At 53.4% G+C, this 18,783-nt stretch overlaps 1 protein-coding gene and 1 long non-coding RNA gene across 6 annotated transcripts in view; one reads left to right on the top strand and one right to left on the bottom strand.

Annotated features, from left to right (window-relative positions):
* On the bottom strand, positions 1-16,597 carry LOC139074911 (transcriptional regulatory protein AlgP-like). Its single transcript, XM_070568465.1, has 9 exons — positions 16,353-16,597; positions 14,967-15,098; positions 11,355-11,496; positions 10,696-10,763; positions 10,378-10,537; positions 4,495-4,589; positions 2,658-2,817; positions 1,919-2,013; positions 1-234 (listed from the first exon to the last, which is right to left on the bottom strand). Exons 1-9 carry the CDS (start codon positions 16,365-16,367, stop codon positions 61-63), a joined length of 1,041 nt encoding a protein of 346 aa, XP_070424566.1. The 5' UTR covers positions 16,368-16,597; the 3' UTR covers positions 1-60.
* LOC139074912 (uncharacterized) overlaps positions 11,490-18,783 on the top strand; it is a 22,966-nt gene continuing 15,672 nt past the window's right edge. For 4 of the 5 annotated variants that reach the window (XR_011524892.1, XR_011524888.1, XR_011524889.1 and 1 more), the window contains exon 1: positions 11,490-17,340. This is a non-coding gene — a long non-coding RNA (uncharacterized lncRNA). The remainder of the gene's footprint in view (positions 17,341-18,783) is intronic. The other variant, XR_011524890.1, reaches the window with a different exon arrangement.

Here is an 18,783-nt window from a genome sequence, read left to right on the forward strand (position 1 = left end):
TCGACCCAACCAAGCCAGAGGCCAAGAGATGAACCCGCCCTACGAGGCAACTCCGACTCTTCAGGTGGCCTTACCGCGGGCGGCAGGTGGAGGCGAGGGCGGACGGCCCAGAGGTCGCCCGGCCGCAGGAGGGGCTGGCGGCCCCGAGCTCGTGGCGGCCGCGACGCCCGTGGAGTTGGGCGTGCCGCCGGCTGGTCCTCGCCACGCGGCCGGCCCGCCGGACCGCACGCTCACCTGCACGATACAAGGGTGAAGGGAGGGTGACGTGGCCCACGCGAGCACCAGCACCAACGAGAGCTGAAACCCACGGAAGCAGGGCCCAGCACCCCACCCGGCTCCCGCCCCTCCGCCAGGTGCCAGGGGAGCGGCAGCAGGGCCAGACCACTCCAGCCCGCCACCGCGGGCCCGCCCGGCCGGGCGCGCAACCCACACCCCACCACGGGCAGGGGCCACCGGCGCCACACCTCCCCGCCTGTGTCCGACAAAGCAGAAGAGCAAGGGCCCCTGTCCCACACAGGGCCGGCAGAGGCCACGCCCAGCGAAGGCAGGGCAGGTGCCAGGCAGACGGGCATGTCGGGCCAGGGGGCCGCCCTCCGCCCTCCTCCCCACCGCCGCCACCCCTAGAAGCTTGAAGCTGCTTGGCTCCCCCTCCAGAAGAGAGAGGAGCACGGACGCGGACGGAAAAGCCCACGCCCCAGCTCTGGAAGCCGAGCTCCTCCTTGGGGCCGGGCTCTGCCTGCCAGCCCTTCCACGGCCCCGCTGCCCCGCCTCTGCGGCCCTCCCTCGCCAAGGGGTCGTCTCCTCTGCGCAGCGGCTGCCCACGGGCGCCACGGCCTCCCGGGACGGGGGCCCTTCCCGGGTCCCGCAGGGCCACGGGGACAGCGTGCTCTGAGAGGAACGCGGGCACCTGCCCAGCTCGGCCAGGCCCAGCGCACCGCTCTGGGGCTCGGCGCTCGCAGGGGAGTCCGCTTCCCAAGTCCCCCGGCAGGCGCGCGGGCTGCGCCCGACGCCAACACGAGGGGAGCCTTCCGAACCACACGGCCAACACAAGCGTGCTGCGTGCGTTGCGATCTCAGCGGGAAAACCCCGGGACGGCTGGGCTGAGGAGGGCACGCCCCGCGCCCGGCTCCAACGCCGCCCCGGGACACCACGGGACCGCCTCCCCGGCAACCCGGGGGAAGGCCTCTGCTGGGACTCGGTCCTGCAGGACCTTCCTGACCCTCACTCTTCCCTCCTTCAGAGCCCCCGTCCACCGCCGCCCGCACGCAGCCCAGCTCTGGCCATTCAGCAGATCCTCACCCACGCTAGCGCGGGAGGGACCCGGGAGGGCACGCCGGCCAGCACAGGCGGCAGCGGCAGGAACTCCGCCGTCGCCCCCCCCCCCACCCCGGGCGTAGCCCACCGCACGTGGCACGTGGCACACAGCACCCGCACCCGAGGGCAACTGGGAGGGGTGGCCTCCGGCGTTTCTCGCCTGGGAGGACGACGGCAGACGTCCCCGGCCGGCTCCCCCCACCGAGCCACACCAGGAGAGGAGCCAAGGCGCCACGGCCAGAGCAACGCCACGTCTAGGAGTTCGGGCCGGAGTCGGCCAGGCCGTGCCAGGGCAACCCTCAGCGTGGGGTTTAAGTGTCAGGCTCCGAGTGGCAGCGCCCGAAACGCGGCGGCGGGAGAGCCCTGCCGTCCTCAGCCCGGGAGCACCGGGGGCCTCTGGGGGCGCCAGCAACGGTGAGAGCCCAGAGGGCGGGGGGCCGGAGGCGCCGGCGCTGGGGGGAAGGATGGCGCTGGCGCCAAGGGCGATGACCCGGTCGCCGTGCCACGGGACACACGAAGCGCCGCGCAGGCCAGGCCGGGCTGCTGCAGCGCGCGGCCGCGCTTCCACAAAGAGTCGCGAGAGAAGAGAGACCGCGCCATTTACCTTGCCCGCGGCCTGCTGCTGCGCCGCTGCAGCCGCCTGCTCCGGGGGGCGGGAGCCGCTGTCGTTCCGGGGAGCCGCAGAGCCGGGTGCCGCGTCTGACAAAGGCCAGACAGCAGGGATGGGAGGCTTATTCCTCAGGCCCGCTTGGACCGGGCCGTGAGGAAGGAACAGGGACCCTCGGCGCCATCCTCCAGAAGGCGCCTGACGCCCTGGCCCACCCTCAGGGGCCTGGCTGGCGGCAGGCGGCTCCCCAGGCGCCTCGGCTCGCCCCTGAGGAGGCCGGGGCAGACCTGCCCCCGCCCCCACGACCCTGGCTTGAGGAAAACCCCACAGGGCCCGCTGCGGGAGTCTCCGCGACTCCTCAGCAACGTGCGGACGGCTCAGGGCTCGGCCGGCGGCGGCCAAGCGGCCGAGGGGAGCGCCTCGACCCGCGCGGGGCCGGGCACGGGGTCTCTGGGCCACGCGCCTCCGCAGAACCGCCCCTTCTGCCTCTCTGCAGGCATCCTCTTTCCTTCCTTCAGGCACCCGACGGCCCGGCGGCCCGGCCCAGGCTGGGAAGAGGACGCAGCCCGTGCGACGTCCGGCCCGACAAGCGCGAGCAACGCTCCAGTGGCCTCGGCCGGCTTGGCCCTCGCGCTGCCGAGCCCTCGCGCACGTCTCCCCATTCGACCCAACCAAGCCAGAGGCCAAGAGATGAACCCGCCCTACGAGGCAACTCCGACTCTTCAGGTGGCCTTACCGCGGGCGGCAGGTGGAGGCGAGGGCGGACGGCCCAGAGGTCGCGCGGCCGCAGGAGGGGCTGGCGGCCCCGAGCTCGTGGCGGCCGCGACGCCCGTGGCGTTGGACGTGCCGCCGGCTGGTCCTCGCCACGCGGCCGGCCCGCCGGACCGCACGCTCACCTGCACGATACAAGGGTGAAGGGAGGGTGACGTGGCCCACGCGAGCACCAGCACCAACGAGAGCTGAAACCCACGGAAGCAGGGCCCAGCACCCCACCCGGCTCCCGCCCCTCCGCCAGGTGCCAGGGGAGCGGCAGCAGGGCCAGACCACTCCAGCCCCGCCACCGCGGGCCCGCCCGGCCGGGCGCGCAACCCACACCCCACCACGGGCAGGGGCCACCGGCGCCACACCTCCCCGCCTGTGTCCGACAAAGCAGAAGAGCAAGGGCCCCTGTCCCACACAGGGCCGGCAGAGGCCACGCCCAGCGAAGGCAGGGGCAGGTGCCAGGCAGACGGGCATGTCGGGCCAGGGGGCCGCCCTCCGCCCTCCTCCCACCGCCGCCACCCCAGAAGCTTGAAGCTGCTTGGCTCCCCCTCCAGAAGAGAGAGGAGCACGGACGCGGACGGAAAAGCCCACGCCCCAGCTCTGGAAGCCGAGCTCCTCCTTGGGGCCGGGCTCTGCCTGCCAGCCCTTCCACGGCCCGTGCCCCGCCTCTGCGGCCCTCCCTCGCCAAGGGGTCGTCTCCTCTGCGCAGCGGCTGCCCACGGGCGCCACGGCCTCCCGGGACGGGGGCCCTTCCCGGGCTCCCGCAGGGCCACGGGGACAGCGTGCTCTGAGAGGAACGCGGGCACCTGCCAAGCTCGGCCAGGCCCAGCGCACCGCTCTGGGGCTCGGCGCTCGCAGGGGAGTCCGCTTCCCAAGTCCCCCGGCAGAGGCGCGCGGGCTGCGCCCGACGCCAACACGAGGGGGAGCCTTCCGAACCACACGGCCAACACAAGCGTGCTGCGTGCGTTGCGATCTCAGCGGGAAACCCCGGGACGGCTGGGCTGAGGAGGGCACGCCCCGCGCCCGGCTCCAACGCCGCCCCGGGACACCACGGGACCGCCTCCCCGGCAACCCGGGGGAAGGCCTCTGCTGGACTCGGTCCTGCAGGACCTTCCTGACCCTCACTCTTCCCTCCTTCAGGGGCCCCGTCCACCGCCGCCCGCACGCAGCCCAGCTCTGGCCATTCAGCAGATCCTCACCCACTCTAGCGCGGGAGGGACCCGGGAGGGCACGCCGGCCAGCACAGGCGGCAGCGGCAGGAACTCCGCCGTCGCCCCCCCCCCCCACCCCGGGCGTAGCCCACCGCACGTGGCACGTGACACAGCACCCGCACCCGAGGGCAACTGGGAGGGGTGGCCTCCGGCGTTTCTCGCCTGGGAGGACGACGGCAGACGTCCCTCTTGCCGGCTCCCCCCACCGAGCCACACCAGGAGAGGAGCCAAAGGCGCCACGGCCAGAGCAACGCCACGTCTAGGAGTTCGGGCCGGAGTCGGCCAGGCCGTGCCAGGAGACCTCAGCGTGGGGTTTAAGTGTCAGGCTCCGAGTGGCAGCGCCCGAAACGCGGCGGCGGGAGAGCCCTGCCGTCCTCAGCCCGGGAGCACCGGGGGCCTCTGGGCGCCAGCAACGGTGAGAGCCCAGAGGCGGGGGGCCGGAGGCGCCTGGGGGGAAGGATGGCGCTGGCGCCAAGGGCGATGACCCGGGACGCCGTGCCACGGGACACACGAAGCGCCGCGCAGGCCAGGCCGGGCTGCTGCAGCGCGCGGCCGCGCTTCCACAAAGAGTCGCGAGAGAAGAGAGACCGCGCCATTTACCTTGCCCGCGGCCTGCTGCTGCGCCGCTGCAGCCGCCTGCTCCGGGGGGCGGGAGCCGCTGTCGTTCCGGGGAGCCGCAGAGCCGGGTGCCGCGTCTGACAAAGGCCAGACAGCAGGGATGGAGGCTTATTCCTCAGGCCCGCTTGGACCGGGCCGTGAGGAAGGAACAGGGACCCTCGGCGCCATCCTCCAGAAGGCGCCTGACGCCCTGGCCCACCCTCAGGGGCCTGGCTGGCGGCAGGCGGCTCCCCAGGCGCCTCGGCTCGCCCCTGAGGAGGCCGGGGAGACCTGCCCCCGCCCCCACGACCCTGGCTTGAGGAAAACCCCACAGGGCCCGCTGCGGGAGTCTCCGCGACTCCTCAGCAACGTGCGGACGGCTCAGGGCTCGGCCGGCGGCGGCCAAGCGGCCGAGGGGAGCGCCTCGACCCGCGCGGGGCCGGGCACGGGGTCTCCGGGCCACGCGCCTCTGCAGAACCGCCCCTTCTGCCTCTGCAGGCGTCCTCTTTCCTTCCTTCAGGCACCCGACGGCCCGGCGGCCCGGCCCAGGCTGGAAAGAGGACGCAGCCCGTGCGACGTCCGGCCCGACAAGCGCGAGCAACGCTCCAGTGGCCTCGGCCGGCTTGGCCCTCGCGCTGCCGAGCCTCGCGCACGTCTCCCCATTTCAACCCAACCAAGCCAGAGGCCAAGAGATGAACCCGCCCTACGAGGCAACTCCGACTCTCCTCAGAAAAAACAAAACAATAAGAGTCAAAGATTATATTGGAAATGAATGACAATGATCATAACATTACGGCAATAAAATACATCTCCATCTGCCCTGGGAATTCCACTCTGTGTGATGAGATTGTATGATCTCTGAATCATCCTTGATTAAACAGACATCTTCACACCTGAAACAGTGGTGAACATGTCACTTATCTGTCACCCTGCTACCTGTTAGCATGGGCTTTACCTTACAAACCTCAGTGGGGGAAAATCCAAGCTGACTCTCATGATTGATCTCCCGATTTCCAGGAAATTGAGCATTTTAAGAGAGAAAGTTCATCAGCTTCTCTCCTGGGGGGGACTGGGGACAACACCCAGAGAGCTTGGCAGCACCAGGAGTGATGGGTGGGGAGAGCCACATAGGCGGGCAGGGGCCCAGGGACCCAGGTGACTAGGACAAACCCCACTGGAGATCATCTCTCCTGGGCCCCGTCCTGAGCTCCCTGAGGTGCTGTTCTGCATGATTGCGCACAGTTTCCCCAACTCATTCAGACCCATGGCAGCTTAAAATCATTGCTTTAAATCCCACCACTTTTTATTATTATGTAAATTTATAGCAAACAGGAAATATTCTATCACTGTTATAGCAGAAAATCCATGTCTTTTACCATAAATATAAAGAAATCATTAAAAACAAAACAAGGACAACAAAACAATAGTGCACATGAAATTCTGTTTAGATGCTGTTGGCTGCCTAAAGAACCCCAGAGGTGGGCTGACCTGGTTACACAAGGAGAGACCAGTACAGAAGGTGTGGAAGTCAGACCAGCCTAGAAGTGAACGGAAGAGAGGCCCAGCCTGTAAGGGACTGGGGACTTCCATGAAGGGCGCCAGGGTCACCCTGATCATAGCTCCAGCAGGGACGAGGGGGAGAAGGAGAAGTGACAGAGGTTGGGGGCCGTGAACAGGGGATATCCTTCCTGCAGCCAAGGAAGTGCTTGCTCCGCAAAGCCAGTGTGAGCCTCCCATGCAGGGGAGCCCTTCACGGCCCCTGAAGGCCAGGCCAGGAGCCTTGGGCTCAAGACCCAGCTGTGCTGCTTTCCAGCTGTGTGACACTGAGCTGGTTTCCTTCATTAAAATGAGAATGTCCATGCCTGTGTCCAAAGACTGTAATAAGGACAAGAAGAAGTCATGTGCTGAGGCCCCGTGCTCAACATAATCAGCAGCAGCATCTCCCAGGGGCATCTGTCCTTTGGAAACCAGTGCCTTGAAAGTGTGCAGCCATTAAAGGCCATAATGATACAACCAAAGGCCCCTCCTGTTAGCAGCCTGTGCTAAATACTGCTTTTCCTCCAGAGGAAAAGGCTAGTACTGTTGGCTACCTAACCTTCACTCTGTTATCCTATGAGATTTGGGGAGCAGAGCACTGTGAACCACTCAGGGGGACCAGCCCCATCCATTAGCGCTTGTCACCTTCCTCAGATGCTTTATGGGGTTGTCCCTGACATCACGTGCTGCTGCTGCTCCTTGGTGAGCTGGTCTCAGTCCTGGGACGGGAACTACGGGGTAAGGACAATAAACGCCTTCAGCCCCTGCAGCGCAGAACCAGATGGGGGGCTCAGGTTGAGTGCCAACCACTTATACGGTTTGAAAAGTAAATGTTCATGAAGGAAAGGAAAGAGAAGTTGACTTTTGAGCCGACAGTGGTTAAGCGCATGGCGGCTTTGGAAAAGGATGGGACCTGGCTCAAGTCCCAGGACTTCCAATCTCCACTCTACACCGTGGAAACTTACTTAAGCTCTCTTAACCCCAGTTTCTTTCTCTGTGAAATGGGGGCAGTAAGGTTCATTCTTCACAGGGTTTCTGTAAAGATTCCATGAGATAATGCATATGAGACATCTGGCTAGTTTAAATTTATCATTATTCCTATCATTTTTCCTATGTATACATTTTTTCCTATATACATATTTACTCTTATTGTATGTTTTTGGCTGAAGGCCAGTGGGTATTTAAGAAGTATTGGTGATTTATTATTTTTACATTATTAATTGCACAGAGCCTCATATACGGAAGATGCTCAGTTAACACCTGTAGAGTCAATGAGTGCATGCTCTGGAGACAGACTGCTTAGATCTCCATTCTGATTCCACCGCTGTGGCATCTGGGCAACTTATTTAACTTCTTTAGGCCTCTGTTTCCTTATCTATAAAAAGGGTATAATAAGAGTCCTGAACTCATTAGGTTGCTGTAAGGGATAGATGAGGGGGCACATAAGAGCTCATTAAGTACTGGATGTCATCAGCAGCACCAGCACCAGCAGCAGTTTCAGTCACAGATGAGGCCACAGTGCCTCCTGGTGACCACACAGTGTAAGTGCACATGCACACCAACTGGCGGGCACCCTGCCCCTGTCCCCCGCCCCCCCACCTCCCACCCCTACCCCACCCTACCTCCAAGGCTGGGTTGAGATGGCCTGGAAGTTTCCCCTGCACCTGCCTTCCCAGCGCCCACACACAGACATGATGACCTCTGTGTCCTCATCCTCCCCTCCCCTCAAACTGGGCCTGTGGGGCTAGGCAAGCTGAGAGCTCTGCCAGGGCATTCCCCACTTCTGCTGACCCCATGAGATACCTGGAGGATCAACAGTTCCTTTAAGATTTCTGAGCAGATGCCAGGCACGGGGGACCCAGGTCCTCAAGTCTCATGTTTTGGAGGGTCACATCTTCCCTTGGCATGGAGGATAACTGTCACAGGGAGCCAGATAACTGCGACCTGGCTTGGTCATAGGCCCAAAACATGAAGACCTGAGCATTCCATGCTAGGAGATATAAGACTCATATGCTGCCCAGAGCTGCTCATCTCACTGCCTCTGGTGAGGGAGGAGGGCAATGTTTTGGCCTCCCCGAGCTCTAAGGCTTGGCTCAAGCAGCTTCCTCCAGCGTGAAATCTATTGGAAGCCTCCAATTTTACCTGAAACATTCATGCAAATTCTGCATCCTACTCCTCTGCATCCTACTCCCCATTGTATCAGCATGTTTTAGAAAAAAGAAAAAAAGACTCTCAATTTCCTAAATATAAAAGGGAATTTGGTGCTGTAGGATAACGTGACCTTTTCTTTAAAAGCTATGCTATTTTAAAAATCTTTCCCGTCCCTCTTTCTGAACTCCCTCCAAGACTGAAAAATCTTTGTTCAACAAATATTAAGTGCCTGCTACGTGCCAGACATGATTCAAGGTCTTGGGGATACAGCAGAGAACAAACATCGTCCCTGCTCCCAGGTAACTTACGTTCTTCATTTTTACACTTTATTGCACTTAAACTTCATAACAAGCTTAGAAAGTAGACAGTTACTATTCCCAGTTTCTCTGAAGGAAAACGGAGACTCAAAATGGGGAAGTAATTTGTCCAATGCCGCACAGCTAGTGTTGGGGCCTCAAGGCTGAATTAATGCCTGTTTCATTCTAAAGTTCATGCCATATGTTTTCTGGCACGTGGACTGTAATTTTAACACAGTCAATGAGGTTTTCCTAGGATGATTTTCCTTTCTAAAGCTGAAGATTGCCTCCTACATTTCCTATCATATTAGTGCCTCAGTGCATGGGTTTTCTGGTGCATTAAGATGCCATTCTAATGTGCAGCCAGGTGGCACATGGAAGTGTGAACAAGGTCAACATTTCTGATACTTTGAAACATTTTAAAAACATAGATCTGCTGATACTTTGAACTAGAAGTGCTGAGGCGTAGATTCCAAGTCTGGTAAGGAACAGCTGAAAGAATTTGTAAAAGGGCCTCTGCATCTCTGTGTCCAGGTTTCCGATTCATTCATCCATTCAGTGAATATTGATGGAAAACCTACACTTTTCTACACAAAGGACATCATGGTAAGCCAAAACACACAACCCCTGACTCATGGTGCTTATATACAGCAGAACAAAAGATTTAACCTAATAATATTCTAATAAAAATATAGCCACAAACTGAAATACACTCATGTGCCGCATAATGACGTTTTGGTCAACGATGGACCACATATTCCATAAGGACAGTGCTGTATAGACTAGGTGTGTAGTAGGCTATACCATCTAGCTTTGTGTAAGTGCACTCTATGATGTTTGCACAATGACAAAATTGCCTAACGACGGATTACTCAGAATGTATCCCCGCTGTTAAGAAACACATGACTGCTCTGAAGTGAAGGGCTGGGATTCTGTGAAGATACATTTTTAAAGGAAATTAGCTTCTTTTAGGCATCAAGGAAGCCTTCCCCAAGAAAGCCCTGCTTGCCCTGAGACCTGAAGGCTGAACAGGAGTTCACCAGGTGAGGGGGCGTCCTGGGCGGAGGGAGCAGGTCGCACTAGAGGAACTCTCAGAAAGTTCGTGCACAGACTACAGAGCAGGGGGTTATGATGCCCAGAGTCATGGGAGAGGTGGGCTTGGTCCAGACCTTCCAGGCCATTTAGAGCCAAGACAGCAATTGTTGCCAATATCCATTCTCCCTTCTCTGCCATTTTAAGACAACTGAGTTTAAGATAAATGATGTGAGGCTTAGAGAAGCTAAACCACTTGCAAAGATCACACAGTCACTTTGGGTTGGAATTTTTTAATTGAGGTATTATTCAAATACCATAAAATTTACCATTTTAGGTGTATAATGGGTGGTTCTCAGTATATTCATAAGGATCTGCAACCACTGCCACTAGAACCACTTGCTTTTAAGCATTACCTACTTTGTTCCCCGCCCCCACGACCCTGGCTTGAGGAAAACCCCACAGGGCCCGCTGCGGGAGTCTCCGCGACTCCTCAGCAACGTGTGGACGGCTCAGGGCTCGGCCGGCGGCGGCCAAGCGGCCGAGGGGAGCGCCTCGACCCGCGCGGGGCCGGGCACGGGGTCTCCGGGCCACGCGCCTCCGCAGAACCGCCCCTTCTGCCTCTCTGCAGGCATCCTCTTTCCTTCCTTCAGGCACCCGACGGCCCAGCGGCCCGGCCCAGGCTGGAAAGAGGACGCAGCCCGTGCGACGTCCGGCCCGACAAGCGCGAGCAACGCTCCAGTGGCCTCGGCCGGCTTGGCCCTCGCGCTGCCGAGCCCTCGCGCACGTCTCCCCATTCGACCCAACCAAGCCAGAGGCCAAGAGATGAACCCGCCCTACGAGGCAACTCCGACTCTTCAGGTGGCCTTACCGCGGGCGGCAGGTGGAGGCGAGGGCGGACGGCCCAGAGGTCGCCCGGCCGCAGGAGGGGCTGGCGGCCCCGAGCTCGTGGCGGCCGCGACGCCCGTGGCGTTGGGCGTGCCGCCGGCTGGTCCTCGCCATGCGGCCGGCCCGCCGGACCGCACGCTCACCTGCAAGATACAAGGGTGAAGGGAGGGTGACGTGGCCCACGGGAGCTCCAGCACCAACGAGAGCTGAAACCCTCTCATAAGCAGAGCCAGCAACCTGCTGCAGCGCATGGCTGTGCTTTAAGAAAAAGTTGCAATAGCAAAGAGACCCTGCTATTTACCTTGCCCTCGCCCTGCTGCTCTTCCTCCTCCTCTGACACGAAGAACCTCCCGGCTGCAGATCCTGCCTCTGAAAATTGAAGACCGGAGAGACTCAGGCTTCGTGTGTCTTGCGCAGACAGTGAGGTTGGAATAGAGATCCTCTGGGCCATCCTCCTCAAAGCGTCTCCCTGGCCTGCTGCTGATTGCTCTCCACACACCTCAGGTCACCCCTGAGGATCACTGGGACACCCGCTCCCTGACCCTTGAGGAAGACCCTATAGGGCCAGCTACAAGAGTTTGTATGACTCCTCAGCAATGTGTCGACCGCTCAGGTGTCGGCTGGTGGCCAAGCACCTGAGTGGTGCTCCTCAACCTGTGCAGCACCAAGCACGTTGTCTGCGTGCAATGGGCCTCTGCAGAACCGCTCTTTCTGCCTTTCTTGAAGCACCTTCTTCCCTTCTCCATGTGATTGCCCAGCTCCCCAGCTCAATGTGGAGCAATGCCACTGCCTGTTGGATGTCTGTCCCCACAAACGTCAGAAATTTTACAGTGTCTTAAGTCAGGTTTGCCCTTGGACTTACGCGTCCTCAGTTACATGTCTCCATTCATCCCACCAAATCCATAGGCAGAAAGATTAACATTCGTCACGTGTCTAGTGATACTCCTCAGTTCATCTTACCATGTAGTGCAGGCTGAGGCATCGTAGGTGGCCATGCCAGAGGAGGTGCACCTGGTCCAGCACCCATGCATGGGCACCCCACTGGGTTCTGCATGCTGGGTGTTCCCAGGAGCCAGGAAGTTCCTCCTACTTCCGCTTTTACCTATAGATCAGAAGATTAAATGTATATTGATGTAGCAGACAGAAGCGGTAACACCAGCCAGAGCTGAAACCTTGATCTTTTTTCTCAACCCTAATATTAACGCATGTAATCCATAACCTGGGGTTGTTTTAAAAGCCTACTAGAAAATTACAAAATTAATGAGAAGGTGAAATCTTTCTACTTAGATATGCCTCTTTCACTAACCAGAAAGCTTTTCTGAAATCTTACGTAGAGTTGCCTGTTTGCTGAATTGATAAACAATTATGGCACATCAGGTCCTATGATTTTCCTAGACCACTGAAAACAGGGTGTCATCAAATGAGAAAAAGAGTGAGGGGTAGCTAGAGAAAAAGCACAGTCAACAACATAAGTGACAGCTAGCATTTCAAGAATTGCCAAAAAATACTTCCCAGCCACAAGTAATCCCTGGTGGAACTATAGCTCAATAAAATCCGGACAGGACCCCTTTTTAATACCATGTAAATATTCATTTTCTTTCTTTTTTTTTTTGAGGAAGATTAGCCCTGAGCTAACATCTGCCACCAATCCTCCTCTTTTTGCTGAGGAAGACTGGCCCTGAGCTAACTTCTGTGCCCATCTTCCTCTGCTTTATACATGGGACGCCTACCACAGCATGGCTTGCCAAGTGGTGCCATGTCTGCACCTGGGATCCAAACCAGCGAACCCCAGGCCGCTGAAGCAGAACATGGGCACTTAGCTGCTGCACCACCGGGCTGGCCCCAACATTCATTTTCTTGACCCCAAAAACATATTTCCTGTTTCAAAAGTTTTAAATGATGATCAGATCCTGAGGACAGTCCAAAAAAGTTGCCAAGATATTGCAATATTATTATAGTATCAAATGTCAGACCTAATAATCTTCTTATAGGAAAATGCATCCATGGAGGGCAAATGGAAAATCATGGCTATTCCTTTCTTCACACAATGCTCAGGAGATAGTGAGCTTCCCTGTCCTTTGCCACTCAACCATGCAGGCAGGGGCAAGTGTGAGAAAGTATGGGCTCACAAAATACTTAATATTTACATTTTATTCTTAAAGGGCAGTGTTTATAAATTGTAGTTTTTTCATTGAGAACATATTGTTGTCTTTCTCATTGAGTTCTTTTGAGAGTATTTTACAAAGTTATCTTCCATTTAAAACATGAATTTGTGTTCAAGTTAGTAAAGGAAACAAAAGAAAGAGCTGGTCTCCTGGATTCTGGCCCCTCTTCTAAGGAGCTTGGAAGTTGTCACTCCTGTCCACATAACGAGAAAAAAGCTGAGCAAACTGAAAGTCAAAAACTCTTCATATATCTGTGAGAGAAATGATGTCACAGGGCCATTGTTGCCTGCAGAATCAGAGAACCAGACGGCAGCACAGAGAAGCACCACTTCTTGGAGCAGAAGCCCAAGGTGAGAAATCTCCATAGGAATCAGAACACCATGGTAGGCAAACTTATACTGTTAATTGATGAATTCCTGCTTGCTCAGTGTGGACAAGCATGAGATTTGAAAATGCCAGGGTGCCCACTGTTAGGGGCCTCTCAAATATGTGTGAATTTTCTCTTCAGGGATCCCAACAGCTTCCCGCAGAAAATATTAAAGAAAAATGGCTCATGCTGTTGGCAGGGAGAGGGCAGAAATAGCCATTTAGAAATAAACTCATGGTATTCTGTTCTTCTTAAAAAGACCTGCCTGCGAGAGAAACTGCTTTAACAGAGCCTAAGTGGGGTTTTTCCAAAGACTAAGTGACCTAGGTGAAGGGAAGTACCCAGCTCCAGAGCTCTCTCTTCTTCCTGTCTCACCTAAGAGTAAACTCAGCCTAATCCCAGCCAGACAAATATAAGTCCTCACACTAAAGGCCCATTTACCGCAGTTGTTCCTTTAAACTAGGACACAACATCCAGCTTTCTACAAAACCTTACGAGGCAGACTAAAAGAAAAAAAAAATCACAGTTTGAACACAGACAGCAAGCATTAGAATCAAACTCACTATGGCAAACATGATGGAATTATCAGACAATTAAAAACCAAATTGATAAATATGCTAATGGCTCTAATGAAACAAATGAACAACGTGCAAGAAGAGATGGGGAATGTAAGCAAAGAGATGAAAACTCTAAGGATCCAAAGGAAATTCTAGAAATCAAAAACACTGTGACAGAAATGAGGGATGTGTTTGATGCATTCCTTAAGAGACTTGACATGGCTGAGGAAACAATCAATGAGCTTGAAGAAATGTCAGTATAAACTTCTAAAACACAAATGCAAAGAAAAACATTAAAAATGCAGCACATAAAATCCAAGCCCAGTGTGACAATTACAAAAGATGTAACGTACGCATAATGGGAATACCAGGAGAAGAAAGGAAAGGAAGAAATATTTGAAGCAATAATGACTGAGAATTTTCCAAAATTAATGATAGTCACCAAACCATAGACTCAGGAAGCTCAAAGAATTCCAACCAAAATAAATTTTTTAAAAATCTACATCTAGGCATACACTATTTAAACTACAGAAAATCAAAGACAAAAAATTTTGGAAGGAGCTGAGGGCAGAGGCGTAGGGAAATATAAAACCACCCATAGAGGGACAAGGATGAGAACCACATCAGACTTCTCTTCAGAAACCATGTAATCAACAAGAAAGTGGAATGAAATATTTCAGGCATTAAAAGAAAAGAAACATCAAACTACATTTCTGTAGCCAATGAAATTATCCTTCAAAACAACACCACAGAGTAAGGAAAATTATCAGGGATAATTAGGGGCATCAGTTTAATGGTAAAGGGGTCAATTCTCCAAGAAGACATACAATTCCTAATGTGCATGTATTAACAACAGACTGTCAAAATACATGAGGCAAAAAGTGACAGAATTGCTAAGAGAAATAGATGAATCCATTATTATAGCTGGAGATTTCAAAACCCTCTATCCGTCACTGACAGATCCAGCATACAGAAATTCAATAAGAGTACAGTGGAACTGAACAGCATCTTCAATCGACTGGATCTACTGACGTCTGGAGAAGGTTTCATCCAACAGCGGAATATATGTCCTTCTCAAGCTCACGTAGAACATTCAGTCAGATACACCATATTCAGGGCCACAAATTGATCATAACAAATTTAAAGTAATAGAAATCATAGAAACTATGTTTCCGGACAACCATGGATTTAAATAAGAAATCAATAACAGAAAGATAGCTGAAAAACTACAAAAGAATTAGACACTAAACAACACACTTCTAAAGAACACATGGGTCAAAGAAGATGTCTCAACATAAATTTTTAAATAATTCAATCTAAATGATAATGAAAATAGGACTTATTAAAATTTGTGAGATGCCATGAAAGCAGTATTTAGAGGGAAATTTGTTGTACCGAATGCAAATAAAAGGTCCAATGACTATCAAAATTCCTACTTATTTATGATTAAAACTATAGCCATAAGGAAATTTAGTATACTCACAGCAAGGACAGATCTCCAGAGGAACGCAGCATAAGCAGACATTCGGAAGCAACTGCTGATAACTGTCAACTTCCACAGCAGTCCAAAATCGCCAGGCCCAAGATGGAAGAGGTCTGGCAGAATACGCATTAGCTGAAATAATATTGGAGATAATGAGGATCCTCAAAGACCTTTACAATATTTCTGTCACAGAGTCATCTTTAGAAACCCTAAATCAGCCTGCAGGAGGTAAGCATACCCCTCAAGTATCTCCTCATGGAGGAGCGGGAGGACAGATGGATTAAAATCAAACAGGAGGAAACTTTAAGGAGTGATGAGTGTATTTACTATCTTAATATGGTGATGGGTTCATCATCATTTTATTCATTAAAAAGATGCTGTTATTATACATAAATTATACCACACGTAAGCTGTATGTGACACACAAACTGTTAAAGAGTTTTATTTTGCTGAAAAGAACATTGCAAATTTTTTTAAAAATAAACAACTTAGAATTTATAAGCCAACTTACAACTGAAAAATAAGTAAATACAAACTTAGAGTGGATGGAAAGTCTAGTTCTTCTATTATATATTCATGAAGTACCTGGATTAAATTCTTTGGGACATCCCCCAAAATATATGTATGGAATATATATGGAAAACAAATGTACAGAAAAGAGTGAAAAAATAACAATCAAAAATGTGTGTTAAATGGGGCTGGCCCCGTGGCCGAGTGGTTAAGTTCGCGTGCTCCTCTGCAGGCGGCCCAGTGTTTCGTTGGTTGCGAATCCTGGGCGCGGACATGGCACTGCTCATCAAACCATGCTGAGGCAGCGTCCCAAATGCCACAACTAGAAGGACCCACAACGAAGAATATACAACTATGTACCAGGGGGCTTTGGGGAGAAAAAGGAAAAAAAATCTTTAAAAAAAATGTGTGTTAAAGATACAAATGAGAATAATATATATAGAGAGATGTTTGTTAGACATGCACATAACAGAGAGATGGGCAGCTGGTATTATAATAATACTGGGATTATTATTCCAACAAAATGAATTCCAGATTACTGTTTAGCCCAAGTTTCTAAAATCATTGAGGTTTTCTTTCAATGCTCACTTTGATTCTAAACCAGAGCACACAACGTCAGATTTCTGAAGTACACAGAGATTTGCCTAATAGAGTGATCTTGTATTATGGTTAAAAATATGAGAATTGAGGTTAGTTAAAAACACAATTCCAAATAGCCAATAAAAAGTATTCACATTCATATTTCATAGATTTGAACCTAAATCAATAGATAGCAACCATGATAATTAATGTGTAAAAAGATAAGCATGAGGAGTGAAGGATAGAGAAAGCCAAGCAGGTAGCAGTGGCCCATGGACCCAGGTGACTAGGACAAACCCCATTGGTGATCATCTCTCCTGCGCCCTGTCGTGAGCTGCCTAAGGTGCACACAGCATTTCCTCAACTTGTTCAGACCCGTGGCAGCTTGAAATCGTTGCTTTAAATCCTATTGCTTTTTATTATTATGTATATTTATAGCAAACAGGAAACATTCAGTTATATCACTAATTTCAGTTACATCAGTTATATCAGTTACATAACTGATATATTGTCAGTTATATAACTATGTTGTCAGTTATATAATTGATATTATATCAGTTATAATGGAAAACCAAAGTCTTTTACCATAAATGTAAAGAAACCGTCAAGAACAAGTAAAAAAAAAAGGACAACAAAACAAGTGCATATGAAATTCTGTTTAGATGCTGTTGCCTGCCTCAAGAACCTCAGAGGTGGACTGTCCTGTCTAGGAGAGACTATTACAGAAGGGGTGGAAGTCAGACTAGCCCAGAAGTGAATGGGAGAGAGGCTCCTGTAAGTGACTGGGGACTTCATGAAGGGTGCCAGGGTCACCTTGATCAGAGCTCCAGCAGGGAGGAGGGAAAGAAGGAGAAGAGAACAGAGGTTGGGGGCCTGGAACAGGTGAGATCTTTCCTGCAGCCGAGGAAGCGCTTGCTCCCCAAAGCCACCCAGTGTGAGCCTCCCATGCAGGAGAGCCCTGCATGGCGCCTTGAGGCCAGGCCAGCAGCCTTGGGTTTAAGATTCAGCTGTGCTGCTTACTGGCTGTGTGACACTGAATGGGTTTTCTTCATTAAATTGGGAGTGTCCAGGCCTGCATCCCAAGCCTGTCATAAGGACAAGAAGCAGCCTCATGCTGAGTTCGTGTGAAGATTAGCATCATCATCTCCCAAGGGCATCTGTCCTCCCAGAACTGGCACCTTTAAAAGTGAGCAGCCATTAAAGGCAATAATGATACAATCAAGGGCCTCTCTTCCTATGGGACGGTGCTAACCCCTGTGCAGGCATCATCTTGTGGTGTCCTGAGGTTGGTACCATCTCTATCCCCCTTGCATAGATGGAGAGTCAGGTTCAGAGTGATCAGAGAGAGGGCTTTACCCAGGGTGAGAAAAGGGTCAGAGGACACTTTGGTCCGGGAAGGGATTTGGGGAGAGGGGAAACTGAGGCCTGGAGACTCCAGAGGGAGAAGGGACCAGAGAGAAGCTCTACCTAGGACCCAGCTTTGCTTGGGGTTGGCCCTGCTCAGAAGATGAGCTCAAACCAGCTGGCTATGGTCACAGCCCTTTCTTCTCCACCAGGGACTGACTCAGTCATTGCTGTGTTAATGATAATATTGTCACATAATAGTCCTGATGATGGCATTATTCTTATTATTGTTACTGTGAGAGAGGATGCAGCCGAGTCTGATACATGCAGGGTCCTAACACTGCAGGGTCCTGGGGACACATGCCTCTCTCCCTCTCTTGACCTCGGGATCTGCTAAGCCCCATGCAACACCTCCACTCAAAGTGCACACTGTTAGGGTCCCTGTCCCTGCCCGGGGCCCCTGTCCACAGAACCACCCTACCCTGGCCACTCTCTGATACCTCAGGACCCAGCACAGCTGTCCAGAAGGCCGTGGCTGGGGGAAGATGCCCACCACTCAGTTTGGAACCAGGAAAACACCCCCTTCCATGGCAGCTTAGGTGGGGCAGGTCGTACCCCGGTCTATTCATCCTGTCTGCCTGCAGTGGCCTCCACTGAGTGTCAGGGCTGCTTGTTTTGTAAGCCTGGGTAAGGGATGAAGGTCTGGGAGTGTGTGCGTGTGTGTGTGTGTGTGTGTGTGCATGCGCATGCATGCACAAGTCTGTTTGAGTGTGTAAATCTGCATTATGGCCCTTGAGTGTGCTTCTGTGTCTGTGAATGTATTGATTGTGGATGTGAGTTTTCCACTGTATGGCACTGTGTTTCTGTGTGTCTTTGTATGTATTGTGTGTGTCTGTATCTCTGAATGACTGTATGTTGGTCATGCAAGTCTGTGTCTCTGGAAGTGTGCGTCCCTGCTGGAGCATCTATGTGTGTCTGTGTTATATATCTCTGTGTGTGTTGGTTGTGTGAGTGAATCTACTACCCCTTTGTGTGTTCTTGATTTTATCTAAGTGTGTATCTCTGTGTTCTCTGTATGTGTGTCCAGTGTGTGTAGGGTCTGCCATGTGGGGCTGTCTCATGTGGCCCTAAGTATGTGTGTCTGTGTGTGCATATGTTCTCCTCAGGGGTCATTGCCTGTGTCTGCAGTGTGGGTCTGTGTGTGAGCCTGTCCCTGAGCCCTATGCCCGAGTCCCCAGGTGAGGATGGAGGTGATTCCATGCCTGTGTGTCTCTGTGCTTGTGGTGTCTTATTTCCCTGTGAGTGTGTGTGTCTGTGCACCCCAGAAAAGGGCAGCTGCAGAGGGGATCTCTCCAAGGGTGACCCTAGTGGTGGGTGAGAAGGA

This window comes from Equus przewalskii, chromosome 12, assembly GCF_037783145.1.
Source record: "Equus przewalskii isolate Varuska chromosome 12, EquPr2, whole genome shotgun sequence".
NCBI classification, from domain to species: Eukaryota; Metazoa; Chordata; class Mammalia; order Perissodactyla; family Equidae; genus Equus; species Equus przewalskii.

Coding starts and splice junctions, on each gene's coding strand:
- LOC139074911 (XM_070568465.1), bottom strand. Junction 11,497..14,966: donor TCTGGAGATCTGTCCTTGCT/GTGAGTATACTA, acceptor TCTGATCTATAG/GTAAAAGCGGAAGTAGGAGG. Junction 2,014..2,657: donor GCCTCCACCTGCCGCCCGCG/GTAAGGCCACCT, acceptor GGCCTTTGTCAG/ACGCGGCACCCGGCTCTGCG.